Below are 19589 nucleotides of genomic sequence, written 5' to 3'. Positions count from 1 at the left end.
TAAAAACATTTTAAAAAGAAAATCTAATATCTCCTCATGTGGCTCAGTGTCAATTGTTATTTTGTAACGTTTCTCTGAAAGTCGAAAACGTTTTATTCTGTTCAAGTCACAATATAAATTCGAATTATTGTCACTGCCCTGGACAAATATTCTGCCCCATAAATAGGAATTTGTAACTCAGAGTGAAGCAGTTTGCTGGACATTCTGTCATGAAGACACATTTCAAAAATGTTGCCCCCAACAATGATGGCGACTTGAGCCTGCGCTCTGCTGCTCGTGCCTCAATAAAGATGGTGGGTGCGCGTGCGCAGTGAGCTGCCAGTGATCCAAATAAGGTGCCGAGAGCGCATGTGCACTGCTGCGAGGAACCCAATTTGAGACGGCGCATGCGCACAGCGGCCAGTACCAAATAAAGATGGCGGCCGCATAGTCCTGTATGTGAGAAAGCTCCAGGCCCCGCTCAGATCCCCAGGTACCGGTGGTTTATTTTTCCGGATTTTCGGTTTATATAACATGTTTACGAAGCGTGCCTAACGACCCGCATGATCCAGCTCTCCCTCCGTCCCGCCATTCCCACCTTTACGAGTTGTGCATCCGAGAAAGAACCTTTTCTGCATCGCCATTAATCACACTGCGCATGCTTCACTCGGCTAGTCATAGATCATAGAATTTACAGTGCAGAAGGAGGCCATTCGGCCCATCGAGTCTGCACCGGCTCTTGGAAAGAGCAACCTACCCAAGGTCAACACCTCCACCCTATCCCAGTAACCCCACCCAACACTAAGGGCAATTTTGGACACTAAGGGCAATTTATCATGGCCAATCCACCTAACCTGCACACATTCACTCCGATTGGTTGGAGGACCAGTCACTCCCGGCTGGTCTGCCGGACCCGCCCACTCTTCTCCTACTGGTCGCGCAATGCCGTCAATCATTGCCCCGGCGTTGTCAGGTGTCAGGTGAGAGGTCAGTGTTGGGAGCGGGGTTTACAAACCCCAGGGCCCCAGAACCGAATGTGCAGTACGGTAGCGCAAGTCATTGGATACCACTGTGCTTCACAGCGCTAGGGTCGATTCCCGGTTGGGTCACTGTCTGCGGGGAATCTGCACGTTCTCCCCGTGTCTGCGTGGGTTTCCTCCCACAGTCCAAAGACGTGCAGGTGAGGTGGATTGGCCATGATAAATTGCCCTTCGTGACCAAAAAGGTTAGGAGGGGTTACGGAGATAGGGTGGAAGTGAGGGCTTGAGTGGGTCGGTGCAGTCTCGATGGGCCAAATGGCCCCCTTCTGCACTGTATGTTCTGTGTGAAACAATGAATATTCTCCACTCTCACTATCCGCCGCTTCCGGCTTCTCTCCACAAACAACCTCACAGAGCCCAGGGGGGTGGGGGGGGTGACACTGACCCAGTGACAATGTCACTGCATTAGTCACCCAGAGAGACAGGAAAATGTTCAGGGGACATGGGCTCCAATCCATTAAATTAATAAAATCTGGAATTTAAAGTTTGTCTCAGTGATTGTGACTGAGGCTCCACTGAGAAAATCTCCAATGTCGCTGATTAGGTCAAAAAGGCAGAAAGTAGGAAACTAGTTAGTTTAAAACCTGTTGTTGGGAAACTGTTGGAATCCATTATTGAGGAAGTAATAACTAGACATTTGGAAAGTCAAACCATCAGAGTCAGCGTGGTTTTGTGAAGGGTAAATCGTGTTTGACTCATTTCTTGCAGTTCTTGGAAGATGTATCAGGCTAAGTGGATAATGGGGTCCTGTAGATGTATTTGGATTTCCAAAATACATTTGACAAGGTGTCACACAAAAGGTAATAAGGTAAAATCCCAGGGGGTTGAGAGATAATATATTAGCTTGGATAGAGGATTGGCTAACCAACAGACAGCAGAGAGTGGGGATTAGATTTATTGACACATGTACTGAAGAAAAATATTTTTATGCAGAGGGCGGTGACGGTCTGGAATGCACTGCCTAGGAGGGTGGTAGAGATGGGTTGCCTCACATCCTCTAAAAAAAGTACCTGGATGAAGACGGGCACGTCATAACATTGAAGGCGATGAGCTAAGTGCTGACAAATGGGATTAGGTAGGTGGGTCAGGTTTATCATGTGTCGGTGCAAACTCGATGGACCGAAGGGCCTCTTCTGCACTGTTGCTGATGAAAGTTTGGTGGCATCTCAGACAGCATACATGATAGCATAAAATTGCAAGAAGATATTGACAGACTAGGTGAATGGGCAAGACTGTGGCACTGTAAACATGTGTTCTGAACCAAAAATGGATCGAACTGAGTACTTTCTAAATGGAAAGAGGTTAAGTACAGTGGGTGTCCAAAGAGACTTGGGGTTCATAGAATCTACAGCATGGAGACCGGCCCTTCGGCCCAAACTGGTCCATGCCAACCAAAAAGCTCATCTAAGCCAATCCCATTTGCCTGTGTTTGGCCCATATCCCTCTGAACCTTTCCTATCCATGTATCTGTCCAAATGCTTTTCAATGTTGTCAATGTCCCTGCCTCAACCATTTCCTCCGGCAGCTCATTCCGTACTATCCTCGGTGTAAAACCGTTGCTCCTCAGATTCCCATTAATTCTTTCCCCTCTTAACTTAAACCGATGCCCTCTGGTCCTCGATTCCCCAACCCTGAGAAAAAGAGCGAGTGCATTCACCCTATCCATGCCTCTCATGATCTTATACACCTCGATAAGATCACCCCTCAGTCTCCTACGCTCCAAAGAAAAAGGTCCTGGCCTGTCCAATCTCTCCCTAGAACTCAGTCCCTTGAGTCCTGGCAACATCCTTGTAAATCTCTTCTGCACTCTCTCCAGTTTAATAACATCTTTCCGACCGCAAAGCAACCAAAACTGAACACAATACTCCAGGTGCGGCCTCACCAACGTCCTGGACAACTGCAACATAACTTCCCAACTTCTATACTCAGTGCCCTGACTGATCACATGCCAAACGCATTCTTCAGAGAATTTACAGTGCAGAAGGAGGCTATTCGGCCCATCGAGTCTGCACCGGCCCTTACAAAGAGCACCCTACTCAAGCCCACTTATCTACCCTATCTCCGTAACCCAGTAACCCCCACTTAACCTTTTTTTGGGGACACTAAGGGCAATTTAGCATAGCCAGTCGACCCGCACATCTTTAGACTGAAGGAGGAAACCAGAGAACACACGCAGACACAGGGAGAATGTGCAGACTCCGCACAGACAGTGACCCAGCGGGGAATCGAACCTGGGATCCTGGAGCTGTGAAGCAACTGTGCTAACCATATGCTATCGTGCTGCCCTATCTACCTGTGACTCCACCTTTAGAGAACCGTGCACCTGAACTGCAAGATCCCTCTGTTCCATGATACACCCTAAGGCCCGACCATTCACTGTGAAAGTCCGACCTTGATTTGACTTTCTGAAATGCAACTCCTCACACTTATCTGTACTGAACTCCATTTGCCATTTCTCGGCCCACTTCCCTAGTTGATCAAGAGCCTGCTGCAATTTTTGATAACCTTCCTCACTGCCGACAATACCACCTATTTTAGTGTCATCTGCAAACTTACTGATCATGCAGTCAGGCAGGAATCCCCTGTGGTTGTCCCCCTCTCGAACAGGTATACCCCTTTGGATACTGTCGGGGGGGGGAATAGCCTATCAGGGGAAAACAGCAGCAGCCAGAGCAGTGGCACCACGGCCGGCTCTGATGTTCAGAAGGCAGGGTCAAAGCGCAGAAGAGCAATAGTAATAGGGGACTCTATAGTCAGGGGCACAGATAGGTGCTTCTGTGGACGTGAAGGAGACTCCAGGATGGTATCTTGCCTCCCTGGTGCCAGGGTCCAGGATGTCTCCGAACAGGTAGAGGGCATCCTGAAGGGGGAGGGCAAACAGGCAGAGGTCATTGTACATATTGGTACTAACGACATAGGCAGGAAGGGGCATGAGGTCCTGCAGCAGGAGTTCAGGGAGCTAGGCAGAAAGTTAAAAGTCAGGACCTCTTGGGTTGTAATCTCGGGATTACTCCCTGTACCACGTGCCAGTGAGGCTAGAAATAGGAAGATCGAGCAGCTAAACACGTGGCTAAACAACTGGTGTAGGAGGGAGGGTTTCCGTTATCTGGAGCACTGGGAGCTCTTCCGGGGCAGGTGTGACCTATATAAGAAGGACGGGTTGCATCTAAACTGGAGAGGCATAAATATCCTGGCCGCGAGGTTTGCTAGTGTCACACGGGAGGGTTTAAACTAGTATGGCAGGGGGGTGGGCATGGGAGCAATAGGTCAGAAGGTGAGAGCATTGAGGGAGAACTAGGGAATAGGGACAATGTGGCTCTGAGGCAGAGCAGACAGGGAGAAGTTGCTGAACACAGCGGGTCTGGTGGCCTGAAGTGCATATGTTTTAATGCAAGAAGTATTACGGGTAAGGCAGATGAACTTAGAGCTTGGATTAGTACTTGGAACTATGATGTTGTTGCCATTACAGAGACCTGGTTGAGGGAAGGGCAGGATTGGCAGCTAGACGTTCCAGGATTTAGATGTTTCAGGCGGGATAGAGGGGGATGTAAAAGGGGTGGCGGAGTTGCGCTACTGGTTAGGGAGGACATCACAGCTGTACTACGGGAGGACACCTCAGAGGGCAGTGAGGCTATATGGGTAGAGATCAGGAATAAGAAGGGTGCAGTCACAATGTTGGGGGTTTACTACACGCCTCCCAACAGCCAGCGGGAGATAGAGGAGCAGATAGGTAGACAGATTTTGGAAAAGAGTAAATACAACAGGGTTGTGGTGAGGGGAGACTTCAACTTCCCCAATATTGACTGGGACTCACTTCGTGCCAGGGGCTTAGACGGGGCAGAGTTTGTAAGGAGCATCCAGGAGGGCTTCTTAAAACAATATGTAGACACTCCAACTAGGGAAGGGGTGGTACTGGACCTGGTATTGGGGAATGAGCCCGGCCAGGTGGTAGAAGTTTCAGTAGGGGAGCATTTCGGGAACAGTGACCACAATTCAGTAAGTTTTAAAGTGCTGGTGGACAAGGATAAGAGTGGTCCTCGGGTGAATGTGCTAAATTGGGGGAAGGCTAATTATAACAATATTAGGCGGGAACTGAAGAACCTAGATTGGGGGCGGATGTTTGAGGGCAAATCAACATCTGACATGTGGGAGGCTTTCAAGTGTCAGTTGAAAGGAATTCAGGACCGGCATGTTCCTGCGAGGAAGAAGGATAAATACGGCAATTTTCGGGAACCTTGGATAACGAGAGATATTGTACGCCTCGTCAAAAAGAAAAAGGAGGCATTTGTCAGGACTAAAAGGCTGTGGAATATAAGGAAAGTAGGAAGGAACTTAAGCATGGAGTCAGGAGGGCTAGAAGGGGTCATGAAAAGTCATTGGCAAATAGGGTTAAGGAAAATCCCAAGGCTTTTTACACGTACGTAAAAAGCAAGAGGGTAGCCAGGGAAAGGGTTGGCCCACTGAAGGATAGGCAAGGGAATCTATGTGTGGAGCCAGAGGAAATGGGCGAGGTACTAAATGAATACTTTGCATCAGTATTCACCAAAGAGAAGGAATTGGTAGATGTTGAGTCTGGAGAAGGGTGTGTAGATAGCCTGGGTCACATGGAGATCCAAAAAGACGAGGTGTTGGGCGTCTTAAAAAATATTAAGGTAGATAAGTCCCCAGGGCCTGATGGGATCTACCCCAGAATACTGAAGGAGGCTAGAGAGGAAATTGCTGAGGCCTTGACAGAAATTTTTGGATCCTCACTGTCTTAAGGTGATGTCCCGGAGGACTGGAGAATAGCCAACGTTGTTCCTCTGTTTAAGAAGGGTAGCAAGGATAATCCAGGGAACTACAGGCCGGTGAGTCTTACTTCAGTGGTAGGGAAATTACTGGAGAGAATTCTATGAGACAGGATCTACTCCTATTTGGAAGCAAATGGACGTATTAGTGAGAGGCAGCACGGTTTTGTGAAGTGGAGGTCGTGTCTCACTAACTTGATTGAGTTTTTCGAGGAGGTCACAAAGATGATTGATGCAGGTAGGGCAGTGGATGTTGTCCACATGGACTTCAGTAAGGCCTTTGACAAGGTCCCTCATGGCAGACTAGTACAAAAGGTGAAGTCACACGGGATCAGGGGTGAGCTGGCAAGGTGGATACAGAACTGGCTAGGTCATAGAAGGCAGAGAGTAGCAATGGAAGGATGCTTTTCTAATTGGAGGGCTGTGACCAGTGGTGTTCCGCAGGGATCAGTGCTGGGACCTTTGCTGTTTGTAGTATATATAAATGATTTGGAAGAAAATGTAACTGGTCTGATTAGTAAGTTTGCAGACGACACAAAGGTTGGTGGAATTGCGGATAGCGATGAGGACTGTCAGAGGATACAGCAGGATTTAGATTGTTTGGAGACTTGGGCGGAGAGATGGCAGATGGAGTTTAATCCGGACAAATGTGAGGTAATGCATTTTGGAAGGTCTAATGCAGGTAGGGAATATACAGTGAATGGTAGAACCCTCAAGAGTATTGAAAGTCAGAGAGATCTAGGTGTACAGGTCCACAGGTCACTGAAAGGGGCAACACAGGTGGAGAAGGTAGTCAAGAAGGCATACGGCATGCTTGCCTTCATTGGCCGGGGCATTGAGTATAAGAATTGGCAAGTCATGTTGCAGCTGTATAGAACCTTAGTTAGGCAACACTTGGAGTATAGTGTTCAATTCTGGTCGCCACACTACCAGAAGGATGTGGAGGCTTTAGAGAGGGTGCAGAAGAGATTTACCAGAATGTTGCCTGGTATGGAGGGCATTAGCTATGAGGAGCAGATGAATAAACTCGGTTTGTTCTCACTGGAACGACGGAGGTTAAGGGGCGACCTGATAGAGGTCTACAAAATTATGAGGGGCACAGACAGAGTGGATAGTCAGAGGCTTTTCCCCAGAGTAGAGGGGTCAATTACTAGGGGGCATAGGTTTAAGGTGAGAGGGGCAAGGTCTAGAGTAGATGTACGAGGCAAGTATTTTACGCAGAGGGTAGTGGGTGCCTGTAACTCGCTACCGGAGGAGGTGGTGGAAGCAGGGACGATAGTGACATTTAAGGGGCATCTTGACAAATACATGAATAGGATGGGAATAGAGGGATACGGACCCAGGAAGTGTAGAAGATTGTAGTTTAGTCTGGCAGCATGGTCGGCATGGGCTTGGAGGGCCGAAGGGCCTGTTCCTGTGCTGTACATTTCTTTGTTCTTTTGTATGCCTTGTACATTCTCATCGAAATCGCTGATATAGATACAAACAGCAATCCCCTCGTTACTAATCTCCTAGTTACTAATCTCCTCGTTACTAATCTCCTCGTTACTCCCCTAATTAGTTAATTACTCCAGTTTTTCAAATTTCGGAACCGATTCCCAACCAGCCAATCAGCTTTACTCTGATGTCACGTTTCGGTTTTTATTCCCAGTTCCCGATACCCAACAGGTAAGTTATTTATACTGACTGTTCCAAAGCTCATCCTCCCCGCATTCGCACCAACTCCACTCCTTGACGACTAGGCCATGAATTCCCGAGATAAGTTATTTATACTTACTGTTCCGAAGCTCCTCTCCCCGAGTTCACACCAACTCCACTCCCTGCGTTGGTGAGGTTCATCCCTGGGTGTCTGGAAAATCGTTGGGACAGTAACTGTCCTGTGAGGTAATGAGTCATTTTGCTTCCCAATTGACCGAGGAAGGCAGTGTGTCACAAGGATGGATGTGTTGACCGATTAATGGCTGGAGGATGGGAGCAGGTCATGTGATCAAACCTCCAGGAATACATTTAATCAAAGTTGGCGAGGAGAGAATGTTGTGACTTTCTATCCTAAACTGACAGTGAGGTTTCTGTAAATTTAAGGATACTGGAAGAGGACGTTTAACAGACGGGAAACGCAAACCAAACGTCACATTGCGATCTGACAGAGTCACTCGATTAATCAGAACCTGAATATCAGCAGCATCTGGGTGTGGAAGGTAAAAGGTTTGTCTGTTCTTTCTGTGAGGGAAGATTTCAGGTCTCAGTGTGACTGGAAAAGCCCCGAGATTCACAAACCCTGGTTAGACCAAACCTGGAGAACTGTGTTCCGTTCTGGGCAACAAACCTGAGGAAGGATAGAATGGCCTCAGAGGGAGTGTAGCATAGATTTACCCGAGTGATATCTGAACCCCCGGAGTTAAATTACAAAACTAGATTACACAAAAGAGACAGAGAAGGGCATTCGGCCCTTTGAGTCCGTGCTAGCTTTCTGGAGCAATCCAATCAATCCCATTATCCTGCTCTTTCCCTGTATCCTCGCAGGTTTATTTCCCTCAAATTAGACCATAAGACATAGGAACAGAATTAGGCCACTCGGCCCATCGGGTCTGCTCCGCCATTCAATCATGGCTGATATGTTGCTCATCCCTATTCTCCTGCCTTTTCCCCATAACTACTGATCCCCTTATTAAGCAAGAACCTATCTATCTCTGTCTTAAAGACATTCAGTGATTTGGCCCCCACAGCCTTCTGCAGCAAAGAGTTCCACAGATTCACCACCCTCTGGCTGAAGAAATTCCTCCTCATCTCTGTTTTAAAGGATCGTCCCTTTAGTCTGAGATGGTGTCCTCTGCTTCTAGTTTTTCCTGCAAGTGGAAACATCCTCTCCTTGTCCACTCTACCCAGGCCTCGCAGTATCGTGTAAGTTTCAATAAGATTCCCCCCCCCATCCTTCGAAACTCCAACGAGTGCAGACCTAGAGTCCTCAACCATTCCTCATAGACAAGCTCTTCATGCCAGGGATCATACTTGTGAACCTCCTTTAGTCCCTTTCCAAGGCCAGCACATCCTTCCTTGGATACGGGGCACAAAATAGCTCACAATACTCCAAATGGGGTCTGACCAGAGCCTTATATAACCTCAAAAGTACATCCCTGGTCTTGTATTCTAGTCCTCTCGACATGAATGCTAACATTGCATTTGCCTTCCTAACTGCCGACTGAACCTGCACGTTAACCTGAAGAGAATCTTGAACAAGGACTCCCAAGTCCCGTTGTGCTTCTGATTTCCGAAGCATCTTTCCATTTAGAAAATAGTCAATGCCTCCATTTTTCCTTCCAAAGTGCATAACCTCACACTTCTCCACATTGTATTCCATCTGCCACTTCTTTACCCACTCTCCTAGCCTGTTGAAGTCCTTCTGCAGCCTGCCTGCTTCCTCAATACTACCTGCCCCTCTACAGATCTTTGTATCATGTGCAAACTTAGCAACAGTGCCTTCAGTTCCTTCTTCCAGATCATTAATGTATATTGTAAAATGTTGTGGTCCCAGCACCGACCCCTGAGGGACACCACTAGTCACCGGCTGCCATCCTGAAAAAGACCCCTTTATCCCCACTCTCTGCCTTCTGCCAGTCAGACAATCCTCTATCCAGGCCAGGATCTTGCCCTTAACACCATGGGCTCTTAACCTATTTAACAGTCTCCTATGTCTGTGTGAAATCATTCATAGTGTCTATTTTCGGCCCCTCGAGCCTGCTCAGCATTTAGTAAGATTGCGGCTGATCTCATTCCACCCCAACTCCACATTCCTGCCTACCCCTGATGACCTTTCACCCCCTTGCTCATCAAGAATCTTTCCAGCTCTGCCTTAAAAATATTCAAGCCCTCTGCTTCCACTGCCTTTTAAGAACATGAGTTCCAAAGTCTTACAACCCTCAAGAGAATAAAAAATCCTCATCTCCATCGGAAATGGGAGACCCCTTATTTTGCAACAGTGATGCCCTCATTCCAGATTCTCCCACAAGCGGAAACATCTTCTCCACATCATAGATTATCATAGAATTTACAGTGTAGAAGGAGGCCATTTGGCCCATCGAGTCTGCACCGGCTCCTGGAAAGAGCGCCCTACCCAAGGTCAACACATCCACCCTGTCAAGACCCCTCAGGATCTTATATAGTTCAATCCAGGTTTTACCCAAAACTTTAAATCTGTGTCCCGACTGCTTGTACGACCGGTGAATGAAAACAGTTTCTTTGTCCACCTGGTGGAAACCTGGCATAATCTTGTGTCCCTGAATCAAATCTCCCTCAACCTCCTTTGCTGGAACCATTTTGGTAAATCTCCTCTGCACCTTCTCCAAGAACCTTCACATCCTTCCTGAAGAGTGGTGACCAGAGCTTTATAAAGATTCATAGAATAGAATTAGAACCATAGAATTCCCACAGTGCAGAAAGAGGCCATTTGGCCCATCAGGTCGCCACTGATTCTCTGAAAGGGCACCCTGCCGAGGCCCACACCCCTACCCTGTCCCCGTAACCCCATAGCCCCACCGAACCTGTACATCCCTGGACACTAAGGGGCAATTTATCAAGGCCAATCCACCTAACGTGCCCTTCTTTGGTCTGTTGGACGAAACCTGAGCACCGGGTGGAAACCACGCAGTCACGGGGAGAAAGTGCAAACTCCAGATACACAGTCACCAAGGCCGGAATTGAACCCGGGTCCCTGGCGCTGTGAGGCAGCAGTGCTAACCACTGTGCCACCAGAAGCATAGTTTTGGTATCAATATTACTGTTTATGAAGCTGAAGATCGAGTTTGCTATGCCATCTATCCTCTTTAATTTGTCTTGTAGATATACAAATTCCCTCTTCACCTCTTCCTCTCTCCTCCCAAAGAGGTCAGTTGGGTTTTTGTGACTATCCAGCAGTTTTTCATGGTCACTTTTTCCCAGAGCCGGCCCCACAAATGACCAGATTCATTCAGCTCAATTTCACAACCTGCCTTCGTGTTTTGTGGGTTCTCTCTCACTCCCTATTTTTTGTTTTAAATCAGTTTCACAGGGTGTTCGAAGGGGAAGCTTCAAAGTCCGGAACCTCAAACCAAGCATCACATCAGGATCTGACAGAATCCTCAACTTATCATATCCTGAATATCATCGTACTTTGAACATGGAAGGAGAAAGCATCGTTCACAGTGGAGAAAAAGCGTACATGTGTTGTGTGTGTGGACGAGGATTCACTCGATCATCAGGCCTCACAAACCACAAATGCAGTCACACTGAGGAGAAACCGTGGAAATGTGGGGACTGTGGGAAAGGATTCACTGCCCCATCCAAGCTGGAAACTCATCGACACAGTCACACTGGGGAGAGACCATTCGCCTGCTCCAAGTGTGGGAAGGGATTCACTCAGTCATCTGACCTGGAGAAACACCAGCGAGTTCACACTGGGGAGAGACCGTTTCAATGTCCAGACTGTGGGAAGAGCTATAAAAGTTCTGGGAGTCTGATACGCCATCAACGTGTACGCACTGACGAGAAACCGTTCAGGTGCTCTCACTGTGGGACTGGGTACAGACAATTATCTCATCTCACAGTACATCAGCGAATTCACTCTGGGGAGAAGCCATTCGTCTGCTCTGAGTGTGGGAAGGGATTTACTCAGTCATCTGATCTGCTGAGTCACCAGCGAGTTCACACTGATGCGAGACCGTTCCAATGTCCAGACTGCGGGAAGTACTATAAAAGTTCTGGGGATCTGATACGCCATCAACGTGTTCACACTGACGAGAAACCGTTTAGGTGCTCTCACTGTGGGACTGGGTTCAGACACTCATCTCGCCTCACTGTCCATCAGCGCATTCACACTGGGGAGAGACCATTCACCTGCGCCCAATGTGGGAAGAGATTCACTCAGTCATCCAACCTGCTGACACACCAGCGAATTCACACTGGGGAGAGGCCATTCACCTGCTCCTGGTGTGGGAAGGGATTCACTGAGTCATCCGCCGTGCAGAACCACCGGCGAATTCACACTGGGGAGAAGCCATTCGCCTGCTGGTGTGGGAAGGGATTCACTCAGTCATCGGCCCTGCGGTACCACCAGCGAATTCACACTGGGGAGAGACCATTCGCCTGCTCCTGGTGTGGGAAGGGATTCACTCAGTCATCTGACCTGCAGAGGCATCAGCGAGTTCACACTGGGGAGAGGCCATTCACCTGCTCCAAGTGTGGGAAGGGATTCACTCAGTCATCTGACCTGCAGAAGCACCAGCGAGTTCACACTGGAGAGTGACCATTCACCTCCAATTGTGGGAAGGGATTTCCCGCTTCATCCCACCTGCTGACACACCAACGAGGCCACAGAGCAGATACATTAACGGCGTTCAAAAATCATCTTGACAAACACATGGATAAGATGGATATAGAGGGATATGGTTCAAGAGTTTTGGCCATGGTTGGTGTCATGACCGGTGCAAGCTTGGAGGACCCTATTCCCACTGAGCTACTGATCAGCCAACTACCCTGTGTCCATGGATATTGTCAACATTTCTCTCTCTTCAGGTACTGTCCCTCTGTCCTTCAAATCTGCCATCATCACCCCCTCCTCAATACAACAAACCCTTGACCCTGCCATCCTTACAAATTACTGCCCCATCTTCAACCTCCCTCTCCTCTCCAAACTCTTTGAACATGTTGTCACCTCCCAAATCCTTGCCCATCTTTCCCAGAACTCCCATGTCTGAATCCCTTCAATCTGGTCTCTGCCCTGTCACAGTGAAATACAAGAGACAAACAGAATCTTACCCGGAGAGAAAGACAGACAATCCGAGAGCTTGGATCCAACACGGAAATGTCCAGAAGACAAGAGTAGCAGCACCGTCATTATCGAGAGACAACAATACCTGCTGGAGACAGACAGACAACTAAACAACACTAATCGCAACACCAAGCTACCTATACCCATATACCCGAGACAGGAAGGAGAATTGGAGACAGACTGGAAGAACTCAGACTCCAGACACATTAACCAAAAACAGATGGAATATCTGAGGTACAACAGGTAGAACCAAGGAAGTTCTACCTGTTCCCTAAAATACACAAACACATAATCTTTATTAGTGTCACAGGTAGGCTTACATTAACATGGCAATGAAGTTACTGTGAAAAGCCCCAAGTCACCACAGTCCGGTGCCTGTTCAGGTACACAGAGGGAGAAGTTAAAATGTCCAATTCACCTAACAAGCACGTCTTTCGGGACTTGTGGGAGGAAACTGGAGGACCCGGAGGTAACCCATGCAGACACGGAGAGAACGTGCAGAATCCACACAGACAGTGCCCCAAGTGGGAATTGAACTCGGAACCCTGGCACTGTGAATCAACTGTGCTACTCACTGTGCTACCGTCAGGGAAATACCACCAGGCACATCCATCGGGTCAGACAGAGAGAAAATCCAACATAATGATAGAATTTACAGTGCAGAAGGAGGCCATTCAGCCCATCGAGCCTGCACCGGCCCTCGGAAATGGCACCCTACTTAAGCCCATGCCTCCACCCACCTAACCTTTGTTTAGACACTAAGGGGCAATTTAGCGTGGCCAATCCACCAAACCTGCACATCTTTGGGCTGTGGGAGAAAACTGGAGGACCCGGAGGGAACCCACGCAGACACGGGAAGAATGTGCAAACTCCACAAAGTTTCCCAAGGCTGCAATAGCTGAAACATCAACACACTGCTCCGCATAGTTGATGTTATGGTGGTTCAATTAATATAATTAGTGGATTAAAAATGTATGTAATTTAGAGTTCAAACTGAAAATGCCAGATTAACTCAACAGGTCTGGCAGCATCATAGAATCCCTCCAGTGCAGTAGGAGGCCATTCGGCCCATTGAGTTTGCACCACCCCTAAAAAAGAGCATCCCGCCCAGGCGCACTTCCCCTGCCCTGTCCCCGTATCTCCACTTCCCCGTTGCACACTGAAGGGCAATTTATAGCACGTTCACACTGGGGAGAAACCATTCACCTGCCTTGAGTGTGGGAAGGGATTCACTCAGTCTGCCCACCTCACTTCACACCAACGTGTTCACTCTGACACAAAATCTTTTAAATGTTCCGCCTGAGCGAAGAGCTTCAAAGGCAAAATGGATCTGCTGATTCACCAGCGCAGTCACACTGGAGAGAGGCCGTTCGCCTGCTCCGTGTGTGGGAAGGAATTCACTCAGCAGTCTCTCCGGCTGAAACACCAGCGCATTCACACCAGGGAGGGAGCGTTCATCTGTTCCCTATGTGGGAAGGGATTCATTCGGTCATCCACCCAGCAGACACACCAGCGAGTTCACAAGTGCCTCCACGACTGCTGTTATTGATGTTAATCACATCCAGGACTGAACCGAAATCACATCCAGGACAGAACCATGTTCATTCTGACAGCTGGAGTTTGTTTGAGTTAATGTTAATAATCCCTGAAACTGAGATTAGAATAGATTGGTGTTTGATAGCCGGCACAGACACAGTGGGACAAAGGGCCGTGTTTTGTGCTGTAAAACTCTATAACTTGAACCCATCTCACTTCACACCAACATGTTCACTCTGACACAAGAAATTTTATGTGTTCTGACTGTGAGAAGAGCTTGAGAAGCAAAATGGATCTGCTGACTCACCAACGTGCTCACACTGGAGAGAGACCGTTCACTGCTCCGAGAGTGGGAAGGGATTCACTCAGTCATCCACCCTGCAGAAACACGACTGAATTCACACCGGGAAGAGGCCAGTCACCTGTTCCAAGTGTGGGAAGGGATTCTCTCATTCATTCACGCTGCAGAAACACCAGCGAATTCACACCGGAACAAATCCTTTAAAAATATTTGAATATTGCTGTCAAAGTTTTTCCTCTTATACTCATCAGCATAGATGCAAGAATACCAACTTTAAAAGGGGGCAATTGATACTGACTGTGTATAAATTGGTTGGTAAGTGGACTCTGATTGATTGAGGGGCTGCCATGAAGAGTGCACCAGGGAAAAACTACCTAAAGCTTTTGTTTAAATGCCAAAATATCAAGTGGATTCTGATTGCTTGATGTGTTGGCATGGGGTCTGCGTCAGGGAACATTTGGCCTCCAATCTTTTGTTTAATTGAAAAGATGCAGCACCAGGACAAATTCTTTTGTGCGCAGATGTCTAGCCCTCCATTTGAATATGAAAAATTCCAAGATCTGGATCTAGTCATGAACAGAGTGGATAGTTAGGAGCTTTTTCCCAGGGTGGAAGAGTCAATTACTCAGGGACAAAGGTTTAAGGTGCAAGGGGAAAATTTAGAGGAGATGCGTGAGAGAAGTTTTTTTCACAGAGGGTATTGGGTGCCTGGAACTTGCTGCCGGAGAAGGTGGTGGAAGCAGGTACGATAGTGATGTTTAAGGGGTGTTTTGACAAATACATGAATCGGGTGGGGAAACAGGGCTATGGACCCTGGATGTGTTGAAGGTTTTAGGTTACATGGACAACATGGTCGGCACAGGTTTGGAGGGCCGAACGGCCTGTCCCTGTGCTGTACTTTTATTTATTTATAATCTTTGTATAGTCCACATTCTTAACAAATCCAATTATTTCTTCCTTAGGCCATAGCCTATTTGTGTGCCATGTTTTGTTCAACCCCTTCCATTAGTTTTTGAGATCTATTGTTACCAACAGGAATGAAATCAGGTTTTGTAACTCTGAACCTTAAAAACAGTACATTTACTTATTAAGGGTACTGTCTCACAATGAGGTTTCAGGAAAATCCTGATCCAAAAACTGCTCTGAAAACTCTGCTGATATTTGGACAGCTGTAACAAATTCAGTTTAGCACACTGGGCTAAATCACTGGCTTTTAAAGCAGGCCAGCAGCACGATTCAATTCCCGTACCAGCTTCCCCGAACAGGCGCCGGAATGTGGCGACTAGGGGCTTTTCACAGTAACTTCATTTGAAGCCTACTTGTGACAAGTGATTTTCATTTCATTTCAAATTCTTTCCCAGCAGTGAAGATAATCGACAAACATTCTCAAACAATTAACATTCAAAACAAGTCACAACAATCTCAAAGAAAAGGTCAATTTGTCTGATCTTCCATTGTGAACGGATACTTTTTAAAAAAAAATCGAGATCCTGGTCTTAACAAAAAATAGATCAGCTCTTGCATGGGTCATACTCTGTCGGTGTACCAATGTTTGGTGATATCTGTCCATTAGTTTGTGAGATAAATTATTTACAGCAGAATTATAGGGGGGTGAACATTATCTCTGCTCATCTTCTGTGGCAGAGGTACTTTCAGTACATTGATCAGCCTGATGTCTATTTTCAGACAGTGTTACACAAGGGGAAAAGGGGGTGATTCAAGTCAGCAAGTCAAGGCATCCTTTTTAAATGGCCAGTTCAAATTTGAACCTAGAATTAGAAAAGAATTGGAAATGGGAGAAAAGAAAGTGTTTTATTCACAGATGTTGGATACAGGAGGTTTCAGTCTGTATTTAAACTCAACCTTCATTCACAAGCTGGAGGATCAGAGTCCTTCCGGTTTTCAAGAGCCACCCCATTGGCCGGACCGTTTTCCTGGAAACCTTGGCTCCATGAGATGATGGGGAGGGTGGTGCTGAAGATGTCCCTGCGAACAACAGTGATTCCTATTGGCTGATTCAGGCCGGGGTCCATTGTGACGTCACAATGCCTCAGAGGGGCGTTCCCAGCCAGCGGGAGGATATCACTGGTTGCAGAAGCAAGATACAGCAGATTGGACAACAGCTCAGCGCGTCTGGAGGTCAAAGTGCCTCCCAGCACCACGTGGGCTCAGGTTCCACCCTCTCATAGTGGTCGGAGCTGAGCTTAACCAATGGGAAGACCTGGCACACCGGAAGTGCTCCTCCGGTGATTGCAGCCAATCAATATACGAGCTTTGTACTAATGGCGACAAGGAGCTTCCTCTATTGTCTGAGTCTGGAGCTTGTGAATCTGCTCATTCCTGCCCAGCAAAGCTGCTGCTCCTCCATCTGTGACTGAAGATTAAGATTAACACAAGCTAAAGTTTCATCCTCTGTCCCACACCTGTGAGTAAAACACGTCTTTTCGTCCCCTTTTCACTTCTTTTCTCATTCTGAGCTTAAATGATTGACCTGCAGGAACTGGAGGGAAAGGAAGTGAATCCAGGGAGGGTGCAGACTCTGGAAAGGTTGGCCCAGTTCTCTCTCTCTCGAAGACAGTGACATCCTTTGCTCCATCAACTTGGTCCATTTATTTGTCTGACTTAAAGGATGGTCTCTTTTCTGATGTTCACAACTAAAGGGTTTTGTGGCTGACATAATGAATTAATATAAGACAGAGATATGTCTCGTGTTGTTATAAAGTCTGTCATTTTTCAAAATTTGCCGTGCAGAAGGAGGCCATTCGGCCCATCGAGTCTGCACCAGCCCTTGGAAACTGCACCCCACCTAAGCACACGCCTCCACCCTATCCCCGTAACTCAATAACCCAACCTTTTTGGACACAAAGGGCAATTTATCATGGGCAATCCACCTAACCGGCACATCTTTGGACTGTGGGAGGAAACCGGCGTACCTGGAGGAAACCCACGCAGACACTGGGAGAACATATGGACTCTGCAGAGACCCAAGTCAGGAATCGAACCTGGGACCCTGGAGCTGTGAAGCAACTGTGCTAACCACTGTGCTACCGTGCTCCCCTCATGAAATACATTCATTATTACTTCTGTCTGTTACTGTAGCTGTGTTGTATATTTCCAGTCATAGAACCATTACAGCACAGAGTCCCATTTGACAACTCGAGTCCATGTTGTCTTTCAGTCAAGGAATCCAGTGAGTCCTATTCACTGTCCATATCCCCATAGTCCTTCAAGTATATTTCTTTCAATTACCCATTGAATTCCTGTTTGATGTAGTTGAATGTCTCTGCATTCACCACCCTTGTAGGCAGCGTGTTTGTGTTCATAAACAATCATTATCTTAATCTATTTCTACTGCTATCGCTCATTAAACTCTGATCAAGCAATACAGTACTGTAGGTGAAACAGATTTTTAATCCGGGATTTAAACGTGTATGTTTTTAGTCCAGCATCTGCATCAAGATTTTTAGTGCTGTACTCGACAGGAAATGGTGAGCATGGATCTGTAGAGGAGTCGCACAAATTGTCACCGACAGGAGAATTGGGAGGGTGTACAGCAGATTGAGAACCGTGTGTGTGTGGATGGAGATTTACAGCTTTCTTTAAAATAAGAGAGGAAAGAATGTTCCAGTGGAACTAGAATTATATGTTCTGAATGTCTATCCTGGACTGACGGTCATAACTTTTCTAAACTCCTTTTACAGGACGTTAGAAGTAGAGAATTTGGAGACAGAAATCTTGAATTAATCATCACGTCAGGATCTGAGAGTCACTGAGTTAATTGGGACATGAATATCATTGGCCTTTGACTCTCAAAAGAGAAATGTTTGCTTAAAGATTTTCAAAATCGGTGTGACTAGAAAGGCAATCAGACAACCCCCCTCTCCCCCCGAGTGAGAGTGTTCCAGCAAACTGAGTGCGGAAGAGTTTTACCTTGACATAGCCTGTTAAAACTTTGCACCATTCACATTGAGGAGAAACCATACAAGGGTTTTGTGCATTGATGAGGCTTTAACTGATCATTGAATTTGGAGAGGCATTGGACACTTGCACCGTGGAGAAACCATGGAAATGTGGGGACTGTGGGAAGGGATTCTGTACGCCCTCTGCATTGGAAACTCATCAACGCAGTCACATTGGAGAGAGGCCGTTCATTTGTTCTGACTGTGGGAAGGGATTCACACAGTCATCCAATCTGCTGAGACACCAGCGAGTTCACACTGGGGACAGACCGTTCACCTGCTCTGAATGTGGAAAGGGATTCACCAATTCATCCAACCTGCACACACACCAGCGACTTCACACTGGGGAGAGGCCTTTCACTTGCTCCGAGTGTAGGAAGGGATTCAGTCATTTATCTAATCTGCTGAGACACCAGCGAGTTGGCAGCAGGGACAGGTCATTCATCTGCTGTCAGTGTGAGAAGCGATTCCGTGATTCATACACCCTGCGCCTGTATCAGCGAGTTCACACTGGAGAAAGCCATTCATCTGCTTTGACTGTGGTAAAGGATTCACCCAAGTATCCAACCTGCTGAGACACCAGCAAGTCCATAAGTGATGACAGGGGTTGGATTCTGCTGTTATTGCTGCTGTGAATCACATCCAGGAATGAACCATGTTCATTCTGACGGTTGGAGAGTCAAGAGAGTTTCTTTCTGCTGGACTGGCCAGTCTTCCGACTTTGCTTCCAGTGGGCCGGTTTTGTGATGGGGACTGCACGTCTTGACAGAAGTGATTCACAAAAGCAGATGTAGTACATTTATTTTATTCTGGATCGTAAACTTAATTTACAGTAAAGTCACAGTAACTTCATTTGAAGCCTACTTGTGACAATAAGCGATTTTCATTTCATTTTCATTTCAAATAGTGTTTTCCCTGCCACGACAAGTAAATCTAAAATAAATACATTTGTCTCTATTCCATTGAGTCGGCTCAGTTGGTCTGTGTCAGTATTTATGCTGCACCTGACCCTCCGCTCACCCCTCTTCATCTCCCCATCAGCAGCTCATCCTATTCCAAATCTAGCTTGTCCACAAGAGGTAGGAATAGAAGTAGGCCATTCGGCCCATCAAATCTGCTCTGTTATTCAATGAGATCATGGCTGATCTGATATGTTCTTGAACTCCACTTTACCGCCTTATCCCC

The 19589-nt window shown here is 47.1% G+C and overlaps 1 protein-coding gene across 1 annotated transcript; it reads left to right on the top strand.

Moving 5' to 3' along the window:
• Positions 1-422: 422 nt before the first annotated feature.
• LOC140421555 (uncharacterized) lies at positions 423-19361 on the top strand. The gene is made up of 2 exons (XM_072506334.1): positions 423-472; positions 10843-19361. The coding sequence occupies exon 2, from the start codon at positions 10959-10961 to the stop codon at positions 12081-12083; it is 1125 nt and encodes a 374-aa protein (XP_072362435.1). The 5' UTR covers positions 423-472; positions 10843-10958; the 3' UTR covers positions 12084-19361.
• Positions 19362-19589: the final 228 nt, after the last annotated feature.

Source organism: Scyliorhinus torazame, chromosome 5, assembly GCF_047496885.1.
Source record: "Scyliorhinus torazame isolate Kashiwa2021f chromosome 5, sScyTor2.1, whole genome shotgun sequence".
In the NCBI taxonomy this organism is placed as follows: Eukaryota; Metazoa; Chordata; class Chondrichthyes; order Carcharhiniformes; family Scyliorhinidae; genus Scyliorhinus; species Scyliorhinus torazame.
The sequence above is the reverse complement of the archived record's forward strand: the minus strand, read 5'-3'. Positions and strand labels throughout refer to the sequence as shown.

Excerpts from the sequence above, each read along its gene's own strand:
- LOC140421555 (XM_072506334.1), top strand. The coding sequence starts at position 10,959 with ATGGAAGGAGAAAGCATCGTTCACAGTGGAGAAAAAGCGTACATGTGT.